Below are 20455 nucleotides of genomic sequence, written 5' to 3'. Positions count from 1 at the left end.
AATATAATAAGATAGTAGGTGCTTAGCACACTACTTAGCATAGATCCTATACCCAGTATTTGTAACCTTTCATTACTTTCATTAATAATTCTCCTTATGCTGGTATGAGAAGGTTTCCTGACCTCATCTTTCTAAGAGCAGTATCTTGTATCATGCCATTAAATATTCCGCATCCGTAATGTTTGAAGAAAATTTGGCTTTTCATGAGAATGATTTTTATAGTTTTTAAGTCATTTTTCTCCTGAATTGATGACAGGAAAGGCCAAAATTGACAGCTGTATTTTCCTTTCTTATAGATTTATGTGTAAAGAAGAAATCTATGTTAAATGATTTATACCTATTATAGTTGTCTTCTGATATTTGGACAGAATTTTTTTCTTTTTCCTCTTTCTTTTTAGGTGTGAAGAATACCAGGAGAAAAGGGATAATAAAAGTTTAAAAATCAAGCAGAACTTGAGGCAAAGGCTTCTGATTTAAGATGGGCTGGCAGGGTATCAAATTGGCAAAAACTAAAGTTTCATTATATTAGATAGAGGATGCTGGTGGGAATTTCAGTTCTTATATGCACCTCCTGACATTTCCAGGTTGACAGCTTCTCCAGCACCCAGTCTTTTGGAGAACAAATTGACAGGGTCAAAATTTAAAGTACTCATACTCAGCTGTTTTAATCCTTGGTATTTATATGTTACACTTCACATGTTTACAAGCATATTTGCTGAACATTGCTTGTAATAGTGAAACATTGAAAGCATCTTGAATATCATCAATAGAGGAATAGATAAGAAAAGGTATCTCTATACAATAAAATATTATGTGGGAATTAAAAAGGGTAAGGTAAATCTGTACATAATGAACTTTAAGACATGGTATTGAGAGGAAAAGAAGCAAAGTATGCATAATATGTCATTTATATATTTTTAAAACTATGTTTCTATAAGTACAGACAGGCATATAAGTGTACCAGGAAAGGACTGAAAAGGATACTAATCTTAGAAGTGTCTACCTTTGAGAAAGAGACTGAGACTGGATAGGGGTCCACAGAAATGTAAGCTTTATCTTTACTATTTGCACCTTTTTATTTAGAAACAGTTTTTTAAAAAATCTGATTAAATACACATAATATTTATCATCTTAACTATTTTTAAGTGTGTGGTTCACTAGTGTTAAGTACATTCACGTTGTTTTGTAACCAGTCTCCAGAGCCCTTTTTCCATTTTGTAAAACTGAAACTCTGTGCCCACTGAATAACTCCTGAGTCCCCTTCCCCCCCAGTCCCATACACTAATCTACTTTCTGTCTCCATGAATGACTAGTATAGATACCCCATATTAGTGAAATTATACAGTATTTGTCTCTTTCTGACTGATGTATTTCACTTAACATAATGTTCTCAAAGTTCAACCATTTTGTAGCATGTGTCAGAATTTCCTCCCTTTTAAAGGCTGAATACTATTCCATTGTATGTATATACTATATTTCATTTATTTATTCATCTGTTGATGGAGACTTGGGCTACTTCCACTTTTTGGCTATTGTGAATAATAATATGAACATGGGTATACAAGTATTTCTTTGAGACCCTACTTCCAGTTATTTTGGGTTTATACGCAGAAATAGAATAATTGGATCCTATGGAAATTCTGTTTTTAATTTTTTAAAGGAATTGCTCTATTGTTTTTCATAATGGCTTATCACTTTACATTGCTACCAACAGTATATAAAGTTTCCAATTTTTTCACATCCTTGCCAATACTTGCTTTTTGTTTGTTTGTTTGTTTGTTTGTTTTTGATAGTAGCCATCCCAGTTGGTATAAGGTGGTATCTCATTGTGGTTTTTTTTTTTTTAATTTTTATTTATTTATGATAGAAAGAGAGAGAGACACAAGTAGAGGGAGAAGCAGGCTCCATGCACTGGGAGCCTGACGTGGGATTCGATCCCGGGTCTCCAGGATCGCGCCCTGGGCCAAAGGCAGGCGCCAAACCGCTGCGCCACCCAGGGATCCCTCATTGTGGTTTTGATTTGCATTTCCCTAATGATTTGTGATGTTGATTATCTTTTCATGTGATTATTGCCACTTGCGTATGTTTTTTGGAGAAATGTCTATTCAAGTTATTTGTCAGTTTTTAAATTAGGTTGTTTGCTTTTTTTGTTGAGTTTTAGGAGCTCTTTTATATTCTGTATATTAACCCTTTATCAGATATAATTTGCAAATATTTTCTCCATATTATTCCACAGGTAGCCTATTTCACTCTTTATATCTTTTAATACACAAAATTTTTTAATTTTAATGTAGTCCAATTTATCTAATTTATTGTTTTTTGCTTTTGTTACCTGTGATTTTGGTATCATATCCAAGAAATTATTACCAAACCCAGTGTTATGAAGATTTCCCCCTGTGTTGTTTTCTTCTAAAATTTTATACCTTAGTTCTTCTGTTTAGGTCATTTGATCCATTTTCAGTTTATTTTTGTATATGGTATAATAAAAACATCCGATTTCATTCTTTTGCATATGGATATCCATTTGTCCCAACACCATTTGTTGAAAAGACTGTTCTTTCCCCCACTGTATGGTCTTGGCACTCTTGTTGAAAATTATTTGATTATATATGAGATATTTTATTTCTGAACTCTGTTTTATTCCATTGGTGTATATATCTGTCTTTATGCCAGTACCACACTGTTTTGATTACCTTTGTAGTAAATTTTGAAACCAGGAATTGCTAGTCTTTCAGCTTTATTTGGAGTCCCTTGTAATTCCATATGAAGTTTAGGGAAGAGTTTTCCATTTCTGCAAAAAATGTTATTGGAGTTTTCATAGGGATTACATTTAACCTGTAGATTGCTTTGGTAGTTTTGGCTTCTGAAAAATATTAAGCCTTCCAATCCATGAATTATTTGCATTTTTAAAAAATCAGAATATACTGGTGTACTATTTGTATAATTAAGCATAAATAAAATTTTTAAAACAAGTTGTTGGGAGAGAGAACTGGTAAATTTCTTTTTCCTCTTTCAATTTTGTTGAGATATAATTGACATTCAGCACTGTATAAGCTTAAGGTGTCTGTTGTAATAACTTAAGGAGGTCAAAAGGTACAAACCTCTAGTTACAAGATAAATAAATACTGGGGATGTAATGTACACCATGACCATGGTCACAGCACTACTATATGATATATTTGAAAGTTACTAAGAGAATAGATCCTAAAAATTCTCATCACAAGGGACTAGTAAATTTCTAACATCAGTTCATGTGTCTTTACTGGATCTCATGTTCCAATTTTTATAAATTGGCATCAGTTCTTTTTTAAAAAAAAAAGGTTTTATTTATTTATTCATGAGAGACACAGAGAGAGGGCAGAGACATAGGCAGAGGGAGAAGCAGGCTCCATGCAGGGAGCCTGATGTGGGACTTGATCCCAGCTCTCCACAATCACGCCCTGAGCCAAAGGCAGAGGCTCAATCGTTGAGCCACCCAGATGTCCCAAATTGGCATCAGTTCTAAAGGAAAAAGCATAAATTAGATATTAAAAGAGAGATGATTATCTGACTATAGATGTTCATGACAAGAAAATGTGGCTTAATAAATTAAATAGAAATTGAATTAAATAATTTATTGTTAATAGGCTTATTTAGACATTTGGTGATATTATGTAAGCTCAGATATAGTTTTATCTTGCATGTTTTGCTCATTCTCAAATAAATTTTAAACCCATTGATCAAAAACCAGTTATTCCATTCATGCCATTTAAAATTGTGTCTCATTGAACAGAGAATCTGTTGGATTTTATTTCATGAAGATTATTTGTGAACATTTTAAGTCATCAGAAAATATTGGGAAAGCTTTACTGCTCTACATTGACATGCTTTTACAAAGAAAGGAAGAACTGCTTGCCAAGGAGAAGATTGAAGAAATGATTATAGGTCAGTAGGATTTCTACAGGTTTTAGAAAGGTGTTAATATGCATATAATTCTTAGATGTCACAGAAGTGGCAAAATTCTTAGATCACTGGATCCCTTTTTCTCAACTCCTTTTTTTTCTCCCTAATAGCCATTAGCTATAATACCTCATTGATCCAGATTCCACAAACTAGAATGAGAAACAGCAAAAATAGCAAAACATCAGCAAAAATGGACAAACTTCTGAGCTTAAATCTCTCTTGTAGTGAAAAATTGTGAGGTTAAAGGCCTAACTTCATGATTTCAGTGTGATCTCAAATAAGCTGTGTGCCTTCTGGCAAGTTAATAACGTCTCTGGATCTTGTTTTTTTCTAACTATAAAATAGAGGTTGTGAAATACATTCCTAGTTTTTTGTTTTTTGTTTTTTTTTTTTTACATTTTTTTTACATTCCTAGTTTTTAACTTCCTTTTTAGCCCCAGCATCCTTTTTGTCATGCAATCTTCTGTGAACCCTATCCTAAATAAAATAGATAATAGAGTTTCTCTGTTTAAGCAGAAATGTAGAGCCAAATTTCAGCATTCCCCTAACCCCCTGCCTTTCCATAGAACTCCAAACCCTGAAGAACACAGATAGGATGATCCCTTTCATAGAAAATTCTCACCCCAATACATCCTTCTAATTCTATACATATACAGATTTATAACAGAATTGATAGTCACTAAATGTTAATACTGGGCTTTATTCTGAGTTATGGCATTTTGGGTAACTTGTTGCCTTCTTTCTTTTTTTTAAGATTTTATTTTTTGAGAGCGAGAGAGAGTAAGAGCAGGAACATAGGGAGAGGGACAAGCAGACTCTATGCTGAGCATGAGCCTGACGTGGGGCTCAATCTCATGACCTCAAGACCATGACCTGAGCCAAAATCAAGTTGGATGCTCAACTCAGGCACTCCTTTCTTTATATTTTACCAGATTTCTCAAATAGGTATCATATTTTTATAAAAAGTCATTGATTTTTTTTAAAAAGAAATCTTTGGATTTCTAGGAGCCTTTGAACTTTAGATTCTACAAACCATATTTTATTGGTAATATGGTTCCTACAGATCCTCACTAAGAATCCAATTATTTTTAGACCCAATTTTGATATGCTTGATTATCTGTCTTTCTAACCAGACCATTTTAATGGTAGCATATTAGAAAGAGAGAAAGGGTCTACAGGGAAAGACATAGATAATCTAACCACAAGGGAGGAGAAAACTATAAATTTTATAGAACAGTTTCAAATATTTTTAAAAATATAGCAATCTGTATGATATAATAGTTACTTACCAAAGGCATCACTGTGATAAAATAATACAATAAAATACAATAGTTGTTAGTGTTATTGACCTTGAATGGGCAAGCAAAGATTAAGTTGTGCTTCAGAAAACTTAATCATTACATTTAGAAAAGCATAATTTAGGGGTACTTGGGTGGCTCAGTTGGTTAAGTGTATGTTGATTTTGGCTCAGGTCATGATGTTGGAGTGTGAGATCAAGCCCCATGTCAGGCTTCACATTCAATGAGGAGTCTACTTCTCTCTCTCTCTCTCTCTCTCTCTTTCTGCCCCTCCCCCTGCTCATGCTCTACTGCTCTCTCTCTGAAATAATATCTTTTAAAAAAGAAAAACATAATTTAAACACATAATTTTTACAAAAATTAAGAATTTAAATGAAATAATTTAGACTTTTAAAAGTAAAAATGTTTTATTTTTAATAAAAGTTAACTGTCAGCCAACCAGAAATGTGTTTATCCAAAATGACTAATTTTCTTAAGATTACAGTAGCCAGTTTTATCGTGATATCCAATTATAAACTTATGCTCTCAAAGTAATATTTTAAATAGGCACATTAAATATCATTTTACTCTCATGTGAATAATTTTATCTAAGCTATGGAACAACCTATGTTTGCTGACTGGGCTTTGGGGTCAGAGACTTTTAGTGTTCTTATCAAGACTTTTGTGGAAATTAGTAGTGCCAAAGGAGTAGAAGAGAGGGGATTTAGAATTCTATTGCAGTTTAAACTTTACCTTAATGTGTGCTAATGTATTTGAACCCTGTGTCTAGACCAGAAACAATCAGACGTGAATTACAATTTAAAGTAATAAAATTTATGTGTAAACATGGTCTTAAAGTATTTTACAAAGGCTTTAAGGTGTAATTGGCCTTTCTTGTGAACTTGATCTGATCTTGTTAGTATATAATAATATAAACACTTCTTATTAACGATTTTTAGCATTGCTGTCTGTTCATTCACAATAACATTAAAGCACCAGATGATGATCAAATTTGGAACATGGAAAATACATTAAAAAGAGGCTAACTGGCAAACTACCACAAATTGATAGGCGAATTACTGTGATTCTAGCAAACTCTGATTCTATTATATAATCAATTTTGCTAGTTAACCTAAAATTGATGATGAAAACCTGTCTGAATAGGATTTTGTTTGTAGCCATTACTTAAAGATTATAGGTTCTGAATATAGTTAGCACTCTTATTTAATGTAATAGATCTTGAGTTTTGTTTTTAGAGCCTCAGTTTTCATTTTCAGGTCAGCGAACAGGAAGACAACTGACAACCGAATTAGTGGTCTGTTTACACAACATTCTGTGGAAAAAAGCTGCCAGAAGTTTTGAGGTTTGGGAAGAATCTATATTCTTTATCTTCTTTCTCTAGTCTAACAAATAAGTATGTTCACTATAAAAATCATAGATCATCAAATATTTTAATAATCTGCTTAGGTCCCATCTATGTATTAAATATAAATAATGCAGAATGTTAATGAGCATTGTATAGGAATTCATTTAAAACCACTAAAAACAAAAACAAAAAACAAACCACTAAGATTGGTTCATCCCCATTGGGAGCTTACAGTGTAGGGAAATGACATGTCTGATATTAAGATATAGGAAAATAATTCATTTTAACATGACAAAAAAGAAAGTCGGAGCTTTATTCCCTTTAAAAAACTATGATTTGAAGCACAGAGGATTTGTAGTGTAGTGAAAATACTTTGAATGATATTGTGATGGTGGATACTTGTCATTATTCCTTTGTGTAAGCTCATAGTATATACTACCCTAAGAGTGAACCCTAATGTAAACTACGGACTTTGGGTGATTATGATGTGTCCATGTAAGTCCATCAAATGCAGTAAGTCTACCACTTTGGTAGAGGATGTTGATAAGGTGGGAGGCTTAGTGTGTGTGGCATCAGGAGGTATATGGCCAGTCTCTGTACATTTCTCTCAGTTTTACTGTGAACCTAAAATTGCTCTTTAAAAAAAGTTGTACAATTAAAAAATGCCAAAAAGTGGTAATTTTTTTTCTCACAAAACAATCCAGATTTACTGTAGAAAAGTTTGAAACCTCAGATATTTTTTTTAGGAAGTAAAGAATAGGGGCACCTGGCTGGCTCATTTTGTAGAGCATGTGATTCTTGATCTCAGGATCATGAGTTCAAGCCCCATGTTGGGTGAATTGCTTACCTAAAAAAAAGTAAAGAATAGTTGAGAGCATAAGCAGTAATTTCTCAGACATCAGTTGTAGCAACATTTTTCTAGATATGTCTCTTGAAGCAAGGGAAACAAAAGCAAAATTAAACCATTGGGACTGCATCAAAATAAAACGTTTCTGCACAGCAAAGGAAAGGATCAACAAAACTAAAAGGCAACCAACTGAATGGGAGAAGATATTTGCAAATGACACATCTGATAAAGGGCTAGTCCAAATATATGAAGAACTGACACAACTCAACACCACCCCCAAAATAATCCAATTAAAAAGTGGGTAGAAGACACGAACAGACATTTCTTCAAAGAAGACATCCAGATGGCCAACACATACATGAAAAGAGGCCCAGCATCACTCATCATTAGGGAAATACAAATCAAAACTACAATGAGATATCACCTCACTCCTGTCAGAATGGCTAAAATAAAAAAGACGAAAAAGAACAGGTGTTGGGGGGAACCCTGGGTGGTGCAGCGGTTTGGCGCCTGCCTTTGGCCCAGGGCGCGATCCTGGAGACCCGGGATCGAGTCCCACGTCGGGCTCCTGGTGCATGGAGCCTGCTTCTCCCTCTGCCTGTGTCTCTGCCTCTCTCTCTGTGTGTGTGACTATCATAAATAAAAAAAAAAAAAGAAAAAGAAAAAAAAAAGAACAGGTGTTGGTAAGGATGTGGAGAAAAAGGAACCTTCTTTCACTGTGGGAATGCAAATTGGTGCAGCTACTCTGGAAAACAGTATGGAAATTCCTCAAAAAGTCAACAATAGAGGGCATCTGGGTGGCTCAATGGTTGAGCATCTGCCTTTGGCTCTGGTAGTGATCTGGGCATCCTGGGATCGAGTCTCACATCAGGCTCCCTCCCCACAAGGAGTCTGCTTCTCCCTCTGCCTATGTCTCTGCCTCTCTCTTTGTATGTCTTTTATGAGTAAATAAATAAAATATTTTTTTAAAAAAAGTTAACAGTAGAACTGTCCTATGATGCAGTAATCATACTACTGGATGTCTCCCCCCAAAATATAAAAACACTAACTCAAAGGAATACACATATCCCTATGTTTATAGCAGCATTATTTATAATAGCCAAATTATGGAAGCAGTCCAAATGTCTACTGATAGATGAATGGATAAAGAAGATGTGGTATATATATATATATACAATGGAATATTACTCAGAAATAAAAATGAATGAAATTTTGCCATTTGCAATGGCATGAATGGAACTAGAGAGTATTATGCTAAGCAAAATCAGAGAAAGACAGATACCATATAATTTCACTCATGTGGAATTTAAGAAACAAAACAAATGAGCAAAGGAAAAAAAGAGAAATCAAGAAACAAACTCTTAACTATAGAGAACAAACTGATGATTGCCAAAAGGTAGGTGTGCGTGTCAGGGGGAATGGGTGAATTGGTGATCGGAATGTAGGAGTGCATTTGTCTTGATGAGCACTGGGTCATGTATGGAATTGATGAAGCACTACATTGTGCACCTGAAACTAATATAACACTCTATACTAACTATACTGGAATTAAGGTAAAAACTTACTGTAAAAAATGGGATGTATGGTTTTAAAAAGTTGTGATGGATTTCTACTTCTAACCAAAATGTAACAGAGATCATATTTATGTGCTTGCCTGAACAACTAGTCCCCCCACTGCCAACCTCCCTCCAAAGAAAAGAAAAAAGACAAAATACATGAAAAAGTGTTTTTTGAGACACTGGACATCAGGCAATGGAGAGTGATCTTTGGGCAATGGTAAATAAACAAGGTGAGGACTTCAATGGTGCAGCTTACTCTCTTGAGTTTCCAGGCTGTAGCACAAGAAGAGGAACTGAAATGGATGCCAGCAGCCTTCCTAATTTAAGGAGATGGAGTTGAGAGTCTAAGGAAACCAAAGCAGCTAGAGTTCACAGGATAGACCACCAGGAAGGAGAGCACAACTCAGAAAGAGACCTCTAGCAGTCAGAGAGTCCTCCTCCATTGTTTGGCCAAATACTAATTAGGACAATATGGGATGGAAGTACCTGGAGCCACGGGGGAATAGCCATCTAAAAATATTAGTGGGAACAGTGCCTGGCACTCACAACTGTCTGGAAATAGAGCCTGTTCATATTAGCCAGACAGAAAAACTTCTAATTTATGGGGGCATTGGGTAAAGAACTCAGATTGATCTTGTCTGAATGGTGGAGGATAATTAGCCCTATACTGAGAATTGTTCCAGACCTACCTAAAATATCAAAAGTATGACCTAAAAGGATGGAATTGATCCCAATAAGCTTAAGTGCTTCTCAGAGTAGAGGTCAAGAATATTTATCAGAATATCAAACTATTCAGCACCCAACAAGGTAAAGTATACAATATTTGGTATCTAATAATAAATTACCAAGTATATAGTGAGGCAGGAAAATACTTTATAATGAAGAGAATGAGCAATCACTAGAATCTGACAAAGTTGGCATTAACTGAACATTAAAATACCTCATTTAATTTTATTCCATATATTTAAAAAGTTGAGACATAGATATAAAAGATCCAAATCAAATTCCTAGAGATGAAAACTAGGTCTAGGATAAAAAATATATTGGATAGTATTAACATCAAATTAGTAAGGTAATCATACTACTGGATATCTCCAGTAGTATTAGTAAAGGTAAAGATACAGCAATAGAAGCCATCCAAAATAAACCACGTAGGGAAAAAAATTAAAATAGCATCACAAGCTATGAAAAGACATCAGGTAGCTCAATAGATGGGTAATTAGAATCCCCAAATGAGGAGAGAGCATATATGAAGAAATAATGCTTGAAAGCTTTAACATTTAATTAATTTTTAACGGTATATTTAAGATGTTTAGCAAACCTCAAACATAAGAAACACAGGGCGACCCGCGTGGCTCAGCGGTTTGGCGCCTGCCTTCAGCCCAGGGTGTGATCCTGGAGACCTGGGATCGAGTTCCACATCGGGCTCCCTGCATGGAGCCTGCTTCTCCTTCTGCCTGCGTCTCTGCCTCTCTCTCTGTGTCTCATTAATAAATAAATAAAATCTTAAAGAAAAAACATAAGAAACACAGATAAAACTAAACCATGGCACATAATAATCAAATTGCTCAAAACCAGTGATAACGAGAATATCTTAAAAGCAGCTGGAGAAAAATGACACGAATACATACAGAGGAGCAAATTAAGGATGACGTTGGATTTTTCAGGCAAGCAAGAACACAGTAGAGCAATATCTTTAATATAACAAAAAGTACCTGTAAATGTAGAATTATATGCACAGCACAAATACTGTTTAAAAATGAAAGTAGTTGATAGAAATGCAAAATAGTATGGCTGCTATATAAAGCAGTATTGTGGTTCCTCATAAAAATTAAAATAGAATTACCATATGATCCAACAATTCCAATTCTGGGTATATATCCAGAAGAATTGAAAGCAGAATTTATAATTCAAAAAAAGGAGACAAAGTAATATTATTTAATCTAAAAGAAGCAGAAAAAAGACGAAAAAGGGAACAAATTTAGGTAGAACAAATGGAAAACAAATAAGTAGGAAAATGACAGATTGAAATCTCAGCATATACAAAAATAACATTAAATTAAAATTATCTCAACTCTTCATTAAAAAACAGACATTGTCAAAATAGGTTAAAAAGTGAGACTCAACTTTTTTGACTGCTAAAAAGAAACACAGTTTAAATATGAAGATACAAATAGGTTACAAGTAAAAGAATGGGAAAAAACAGAGACATTATTCTAAAATTTATGTATAAAAGCAGAGGAATGAAAATAGCTGAAAATAATTCTGAGAAAAAGGAATAGAAAGGGAGGAATTACTCTATCTGATTTCAAGACTTATTATATAGCTATGGTAATCTTGACTGTGGTATTGTCAGAGAAACACATAGATCATTGGAACTCAGTGGAGAACACCAAAATAATCCCATAGGAATGTGCTCAACTTATTTTCAATAATATGCAAAAGGATTCAATGGAGGAAGAATGATATTCTCAATTAATAGTGTGTAATTGCACATCCACAAGCAAAAAAATTAATCTTGATCTAAATCTTATACTTTATACAATAATTAACTCAAAGAAGAATCAATAGCAAGAGTTAAACTGGAAAATTCACAAATATGTAGAAATTAAAGAACATACTCTTGAACAACCAGTGGGTGAAAGAAGAAATCAAAAGGGGTGGGTAAGGTGAGGTAAACCAGGCAACAGGCTTTTAACTGAGGCTTACTGGAGGGATGGAGGGTGGGACAATGGATTAAATAGGTGATAGGTATTATGTAGGGCACTTGTGATGAACACTGGGTGTTGTATGTAAGTAATGAATCACTAAATTCTACACCTGAAACTAATGTTACACTGCATGTTAACTAGCTGGAATTTAATTAAGAACTTGGAAATGGAAACATAAGATACCAAAATGCAAACAGATGCAACAAAAGTAGTTCTAAAAGGGAAGTGTATAGCGTGACAAATGCTTCAATAAACAATCTAGTACACTTATCTTGATGAGCACTGAGTAATTTATGGAATTGTTGAATCATTATATTAAACATGTGAAACTAATATAACACTTTAGGGAAACTACACTGGAATTAAATGAAAAGAAATAAAAATATAAAAAAAAGTAACCTGACTTTATACCTTATGGAACTAGAAAAAATATAACTAAGCCAAAGATAGCAGAGAACGGAAATAATAAAAAGCGGAGCAGAAATAAATGAAATAGAGATTAAAAAAACAGAAAATTTCAACAAAAATGAGAGTTGGTTTTTTGAAAAGATAAAATTGCAAATGTTTTAGTGAGATTAACCAAGAAAAAGATAGTGGGGAAAAAAAGCAGACTCAAATAAATAAAATTGGAAATGAAAGGGGAGACATTACAACTGATACCACATAAATACAAAGGATTGTAAGAAATTATAGTGAAAAATTATGTGACAAGTTGGATAATTTAGAAGAAATGGACAAATTTCTAGAAATATACAACCTACCTAGACTGAATCTTGAACAAACAGAAAATGTAAACAGATGAGTCAGGACATTGAATCAGTAACCAAAAATCTCCCAATAAAATAACGTCCAGGACCAAATGATTTCATTCGTAAATTCTACAAAACATTTGAAGGAGAATTAATGCTAATTGTTCTCAAACTCAAACTCATTCCAGACACTTCCAAACTAATTTTACATGGCCAACATTGCCCTAATACCAAAGCGAGACAAGGACACTATAAGAAAAAGTAACCACAGGCCAGTAATCCTGATGAACAAAATCCTCAACACAATACTAGCAAACTGGATTCAACAGCATATTAAAAGGATCTTATACAATGTCCAAGTAGGATTTTTCCCTGGAATGCAGGGAAGGTTAAACATATGTAAATCAGTAAATATGATACACCACATTGAATAGAATGAAGGATAAAAATCATATATGATAAAAAAATCATATATGATAATCTCAGTATATGCAGAAAAAACATTTAACAATATTTAACATCCTTAAAAAATATTCAACATTCTTTTATGATGAAAACTCTCAACAAATTAGGTATAAATGGAATGTACCTCAACATAATAAACGTCATACCTGACAAGCCCACTGCTAACCTCATACTCAAGGGTGAAAAACTGAAAACTTCATCAAAGATCAGGAACAAGACAAGGATGTTCATTCTTACCACTTCTATTCAACATAGTACTGAAGGTCCTACCCAGATCATTAGGCAAGAAAAAGAAAAGGCATCTAAATTGGAAAGGAAGAAGTAAAAATAAAAATATTCTACAAGGCTAGAAAATGAGGGCAAAGAAAGAAAATCAGTTGGAAAAGAGAATTCTGAAGTAATTTTAAATCTGTTTAGTAAAGAAATACAGGCCCTCTAAAAAAAGAGGGACGCCTGGGTGGCTCAGGGGTTGAGTGTTTGCCTTCGGCTCAGGGCATGATCCCACGGTCCTGGGATCGAGTTCTGCATCGGGCTCCCTGCAAGGAGCCTGTTTCTCCCTCTGCCTATGTCTTTGCCTCTGTCTGTATCTCTCATGAATAAATAAATAAAATATTAGAAAGGATAAAATAAAAAAGAAAAGAATGCCATTGTATTTTGCAGCACCTGATTTTATGGAGCAAAACAAGACATTTTGATATAGGAATACATTATGAAATGATCACCACAATCAAGCTAATTAACATATTCACCTCAAATAGTTAATTTGAGGTGGTGAAAACATTTAAGATTCATTTTCTTAGTAAATTTCAAGTATATAACACATTATTATAGATACGATGCAGTAACTTAGTTCTCTATAAATTACTCATTTAATAATTGAAAGTTTGTATCCCTTGACCAACATATCCTCAATTCCCCCAACTCCCAAACCCTGATAATCACCATCCTACTTTGTTTCTATGAGTTGACTTTGTTATATTCCACGTGTAAGTGACATCATGCAGTATTTGTCTTTCTCTGTCTGCCTTATTTCACTGAGCATAATGTATTTTAGATTCATCTGTGTTGTCACAAATGACAGATTTTCCTATAGATCTATTATTTTTATTTCTTTATTTGCTAATATTTTAAGATTTTTATTTTTTCTTTTCTTTTTTGTCTTTTCACATATATATATTATATATATATATATATATATATATTTTTTATTGGAGTTCAATTTGCCAAAATATACCATAACTCCCAGTGCTCATCCCATCAAATGCCCTCCCTCAGTGCCCATCATCCAGTCACCCCACCCCCCCCGGCCTCCTCCCTTTCTACCACCCCTAGTGCGTTTCCCAGAGTTAGGAGTTTCTCATGTTCTGTCTCCCTCTCTGATATTTCCCACTCATTTTTTCTCCTTTCTTCTTTATTCCCTTTCACTATTTTTTATATTCCCCAAATGAATGAGATCATATAATGTTTGTCCTTTTCCGATTGACTTATTTCACTCAGCATAATACCCTCCAGTTCCATCCACGTTGAAGCAAATGGTGGGTATTTGTCGTTTCTAATGGCTGAGTAATATTCCATTGTATACATAAACCACATCTTCTTTATCCATTCATCTTTCGATGGACACCGAGGCTCCTTCCACAGTTTAGCTATTGTGGACATTGCTGCTGTAAACATCGGGGTGCAGGTGTCCCAGCGTTTCACTGCATCTGTATCTTTGGGGTAAATACCCAGCAGTGCAATTGCTGGGTCATAGGGCAGATCTATTTTTAACTCCTTGAGGAACCTCCACACAGATTTCCAGAGTGGCTGTACCAGTTCACATTCCCACCAACAGTGCAAGAGGGTTCCCCTTTCTCCATATCCTCTCCAACATTTGTTTCCTGCCTTGTTAATTTTCTCCATTCTCACTGGTGGGAGGTGGTATCTCATTGTGGTTTTGATTTGTATTTCCCTGATGGCAAGTGATGCAGAGCATTTTCTCATGTGCTTGTTGGCCATGTCTATGTCTTCCTCTGTGAGATTTCTCTTCATGTCTTTTGCCCATTTCATGATTGGATTGTTTGTTTCTTTGCTGTTGAATTTAATAAGTTCTTTATAGATCTTGGATACTAGCCCTTTATCTGATATGTCATTTGCAAATATCTTCTCCCATTCTGTAAGCTGTCTTTTAGTTTTGTTGGCTGTTTCTTTTGCTGTGCAAAAAAGCTTCTTGTCTTGATTAAGTCCCAATAGTTTATTTTTGCTCTAGTTTCTCTTGCCTTCATGGATGTATCTTGCAAGAAGTTACTGTGGCCAAGTTCAAAAAGGGTGTTGCCTGTGTTCTCCTCTAGGATTTTGATGGAATCTTGTCTCACATTAAGATCTTTCATCCATTTTGAGTTTATCTTTGTGTCTGGTGTGTCTAGTTTCATTCTTCTTTATGTGGATGTCCAATTTTCCCAGCACCATTTTTTGAAGAGACTGTCCTTTTTCCAGTGGATAGTCATTCCTGCTTTGTCGAATATTAGTTGACCATAGAGTTGAGGGCCCATTTCTGGGTTCTCTATTCTGTTCCATTGATCTATCTGTCTGTTTTTGTGCCAGTACCACACTGTTTTAATGATCACAGCTTTGTAGTACAGCTTGAAATCCAGCATTGTGATGCCCCTGGCTTTACTTTTCCTTTCAATATTGCCCTGGTTATTTGGGGTCTTTTCTGATTCCACACAAATCTTAAGATGATTTGTTCCAACTCTGTGAAGAAAGTCCATGGTATTTTGATAGGGATTGCATTGAATGTGTACATTGCCCTGGGTAGCATTGACATTTTCACAATATTAATTCTGCCAATCCATGAGCATGGAATATTTTTCCATCTCTTTGTGTCTTCCTCAATTTCTTTCAGAAATCTTCTGTAGTTTTTAGGGTATAGATCCTTTACCTCTTTGGTTAGGTTTATTCCTAGGTATTTTAGGCTTTTGGATGTAATTTTAAATGGGATTGACTCCTTAATTTCTCTTTCTTCAGTTTCATTGTTAGTGTATAGAAATGCCACTGATTTCTGGACATTGATTTTCGTATCCTGCCACACTGCCAAATTGCTATATGAGTTCTAGCAATCTTGGGGTGGAGTCTTTTGGGTTTTCTCTGTACAGTATCATGTCATCTGCAAAGAGGGAGAGTTTGACTTCTTCTTTGCCAATTTGAATGCCTTTTATTTCCTTTTGTTGCCTGATTGCTGAGGCTAGGACTTCTAGTACTATGTTGAATAGCAGTGGTGAGAGTGGACGTCCCTGTCATGTTCCTGATCTTAGGGGAAAGGCTCCCAGTGTTTCCCCATTGAGAATGATATTTGCCGTGGGATTTTCATAGATGGCTTTTAAGGTGCTGAGGAATGTTTCCTCTATCCCTCCACTCTGAAGAGTTTTGATCAGGAATGGATGCTGTATTTTGGCAAATGCTTTCTCTGCATCTATTGAGAGGATCATATGGTTCTTGTTTTTTCCGTTGTTGATGTGATCTATCACACTGATTGTTTTACGATTGTGGAACCAGCCTTGAATCCCAGTGATAAATCCCACTTGGTCATGGTGAATAATTTTCTTAATGTAATGTTGGATCCTATTAGCTAGTATCTTGTTGAGAATTGTTGCATCTGTGTTCATCAGGGATATTGGTCTATAATTCTTCTTTTTGGTGGGGTCTTCATCTGGTTTTGGAATTACGGTGATGCTGGCCTCATAGAACGAGTTTGGAAGTATTCCATCCCTTTCTATCCTTCAGAACAGCTTTAGTAGAAAAGGTATTGTTTCTTCTTTAAACATTTGATAGAATTCCCCTGGGAAGCCATCTGGCCCTGGACTTCTGTGTCTTGGGAGGTTTTTGATGTCTGCTTCAATTTCCTCCCTGGTTATTGGCCTGTTCAGGTTTTCTATTTCTTCCTGTACCAGTGTTGGTAGTTTGTGGTTTTCCAAAAATGCATCCATTTCTCTTTTTTTTAAAGATTTATTTATTTATTTATAATAGATATGGGGGGGAGCAGAGACACAGGAGAAGGGAGAAGCAGGTTCCATGCTGGGAGCCCGTCGTGGGACTCGATCCCGGGACTCCAGGATTGCGCCCCGGGCCAAAGGCAGGCGCCAAACCGCTGAGCCACCCAGGGATCCCCTGCATCCATTTCTTATAGATTAACTAATTTATTGGTGTATGGCTGCTCATAATATGTTTTAAAAATCGTTTGTATTTCCTTGGTATTGGTTGTGATCTCTCTTCTTTCATTCGTGATTTTATTAATTTGAGTCTTCTCGGTTCTTTTTAATAAGGCCGGCTAATGATTTTCTATCTTGTTAATATTTTGAAGAACCAACTCTTGGTTTTGTTGATCTGTTCTACAGTTCTTCTGGTCTCTATTTCATTGAGTTCTACTCAAATCTTTATTAACTATCTTCTTCTCCTTGGTGTAGGTTTTATTTGCTGTTGTTTCTCCAGTTCCTTTAAGTGCAAGGTTAGCTAGTATATTTGAATTTTTTCCAATTTTTTGAGGGAGGCTTGTATTGTGAATTGTGATGTATTTCCTTCTTAGGACCACTTTTGCTGTATCCCAAAGATGTTGAATGGTTGTTTCTTCATTCTCATTAGTTTCCATGAATCTTTTTAATTCTTCTCTAATTTCCTGGTTGGCCCTTTCATCTTTTAGGAGGATGCTGTTTAACCTCCACGTGTTTGAGTTTATTCCAAATTTCCTCTTGTGATTGAGTTTTACTTTCAAAGCATTGTGATCTGAAAATATGCAGGGGATAATCTCAATCTTTTGGTTTTGGTTGAGACTTGATTTGTGACCCAGCATGTGGTCTATTCTGGAGAAAGTTCCATGTGCACTTGAGAAGATGTGTATTCAGTTGTGTTCGGATGTAAAGTTTTGTAAATATATATGAAATCCATCTGGTCAAGTGTTATCGTTTAAGGCCGTTGTTTCTTTAGTGATGTTCTTCTTAGAAAAACTGTCATGTGCAGAAAGTGCTGTGTTGAAGTCTCCTACTATTAGTGTATTATTATCTAAGTATATCTTTACTTTGGTTATTAATTGATTGATATATTTGGCAGCTCCCACATTAGGGGCATAAATATTCATGATTGTTAGGTCTTCTGGTTGGATAGACCCTTTAAGTATGATATAGTGTCCCTCTTAATCTCTTACTACAGTCTTTGGGATAAACTTTAATTTATCTGATAGGAGGATTGCTACCCCAGCTTTCTTTTGAGGACCATTTGAATGGAAAATGGTTCTCCAACCTTTGATTTTCAAGCTGTTCATTTCCTAGGTCTAAAATGAGTGTCTTGTAGACAGCCAATAGATGATTCTTGCTTTTTTATCCAGTTTGAACCCCTGTGTCTTTTGATGAGATCATTTAGCCCATTCATGTTCAGAGTGACTATTGAAAGATATGAATTTAGTGTCATCATAATACCTATTCAGTCCCTGTTTTTGTGGATCATTTCTTTGGACTTCCTCTTTCTTAACAGGGTCCCTCTTAATATTTCTTGCAGAGCTGGTTTGGTGGTCACATATTCTTTCAGTTTCTGCCTATCTTGGAAGCTCTTTATCTCTCCTTCTATTCTGGATGAGAGCATTGCTGGATAAAGTATTGGCTGCATGTTCTTCTCATTTAGGACCCTGAATATATCCTGTCAGCCCTTTCTGGCCTGCCAGGTCTTTATGGAGAGGTCTGCTGTTAATCTGATATTTCTCCCCATATAAGTTACGAATCTCTTGTCTCTCACTACTCTAAGGATTTTCTCTTTATCTTTGGAATTCGCAAGTTTCACTATTAAATGTCGAGATGTTAAATTGTTTTTATTATTTTGGAGGGGGACCGCTCTATCTCTTGGATCTGAATGCCTGTTTCCCTCCCCAAATTAGGGAAGTTCTCAGCTATGATTTGTTCAAATATGCTTTCTGGCCCTCTGTCCTTCTCAGCCTTTCCTGGAACCCCAATTATACGTAGATTGTTCTTCTGAACCTGTCATTTATTTCCCTTAACCTTTCCTCATGGTCTCTTAATTGTTTTTCTCTTTTTTTCTCAGCTTCCTTCCTTGCCATCAACTTATCTTCTATGTCACTCACTCTTTTTTCCACCTCATTAACCCTCATCATTAGGACCTCCAGTTTGGATTGCATCTCATTTAATTGGTTTTTAATTTTGGCCTGATTAGATCTAAATACTGCAGTCATGAAGTCTCTAGAATCCTTTATGCTTTTTTATAAAGCCACCAGTAGCTTTATAATTGTGCTTCTGAATTGGCTTTCTGACATTAAATTGTAATCCAAATTCTGTAACTCTGTGGGAGAGAATACTGTTTCTGATTCTTTCTTTTGTGGTGAATTCTTCCTTCTAGTCATTTTGCTCAGTGCAGAGTGGGTGTATGAGCAGGCTAAGTCAAGAATATCAACCACAACCTAAGTAAATTTCACCCGAGATGATTCTTGTTAGAAGCGAAAACCCTTCTCTCCATAGCATGCTGGCTGTTCTCTCTTTAATTCTTAGGTTGAATTTGTAGGTGTTCAGGATGTTTTGAAAGTTATCTAGGTAAGTTGGTGGGACCAGGTGAGTGAGTACCCCTACTCTTCACCATCTTGCCCCCCATCTTGCAGAATATTTTTAAACTCCCACTTTCAACACCGGAGAAAAATATAATCTTGACCCTAAATAGTCATGGGCAATGTTGAACCTACAGAGAGCACAGGTTTTTTTTTTTTTTTTTTTTTTTTTTTTTTTTTTTTTTTTTTTAGTGAAGAGTGTGTTTTATTCCATTTACACCCAAATGACTTCTGTTCTTCACTTAAAATGTGAAGCTTCTTTTAGAGGGTACAAGGGACTCATCTACCATACCTTGGTGTGCATGAGCAATCTGAGTTTTTTTAGCTTAAAAAAGTTTTTGTGTTTTAAAATATTTTATTTATTCATGAGAAACAGGGTCCCACAGAGAGAGGCAGAGACATAGACAGAGGGAAAAGCAGGCTCCTCGTAGGAGCCTGATGTGGGACTTGATCCCTGGACCAGGATCACGGCCTGAGCCAAAGACAGACACTTAACCACTGAGCCACCCAGGTGTTCAGTTTAGAAAAAATTACCCAGGTTATCTCTATCAGATTTTTCCTAATAGTGTCTTAGCATTGAAAATATGTTAGTGCCTCAAAAGTAAAAAAAAATTGTACTCAAACACAGTGGCACTTTATCATAATCGTGAAAAACTTGGAAATCAATGAAATATCCAACATTAAGAAAATCATTGTATATTAACTTAATTGAATGTTATATAACCCTTACATTGACAACTGTGAGGACTCCATAGTAATATAGATTAACATTTACCAAATAAAGTCAGATGGAAAGAATGGAACATGAAACTCCAATATAAGCTATGATTGTAACTATATACAAATATAAAAGGACAAAGTTAAAATGGAATGCAGAAAAATGAAAATAGCTATATTAGCATGGTAAATTATGAATTTATTCTAAAAATTTTTATCATTGTTTTAATAACTAAAATTGTATT

The 20455-nt window shown here is 35.1% G+C and overlaps 1 protein-coding gene across 1 annotated transcript in view; it reads left to right on the top strand.

Annotated features, from left to right (window-relative positions):
• The window catches only part of TEX11 (testis expressed 11), a 325266-nt gene that overhangs the window by 135302 nt on the left and 169509 nt on the right, over positions 1-20455 (top strand). Inside the window, exons 13-14 of the mRNA XM_041740423.1 lie at positions 3773-3924; positions 6497-6582. Coding sequence (XP_041596357.1) covers positions 3773-3924; positions 6497-6582 — 238 coding nt within the window. The remainder of the gene's footprint in view (positions 1-3772; positions 3925-6496; positions 6583-20455) is intronic.

The sequence above is a fragment of the Vulpes lagopus genome, chromosome X (assembly GCF_018345385.1).
Source record: "Vulpes lagopus strain Blue_001 chromosome X, ASM1834538v1, whole genome shotgun sequence".
Lineage (NCBI taxonomy): Eukaryota > Metazoa > Chordata > Mammalia > Carnivora > Canidae > Vulpes > Vulpes lagopus.
This window is presented reverse-complemented; position numbering and strand designations above follow the sequence as displayed.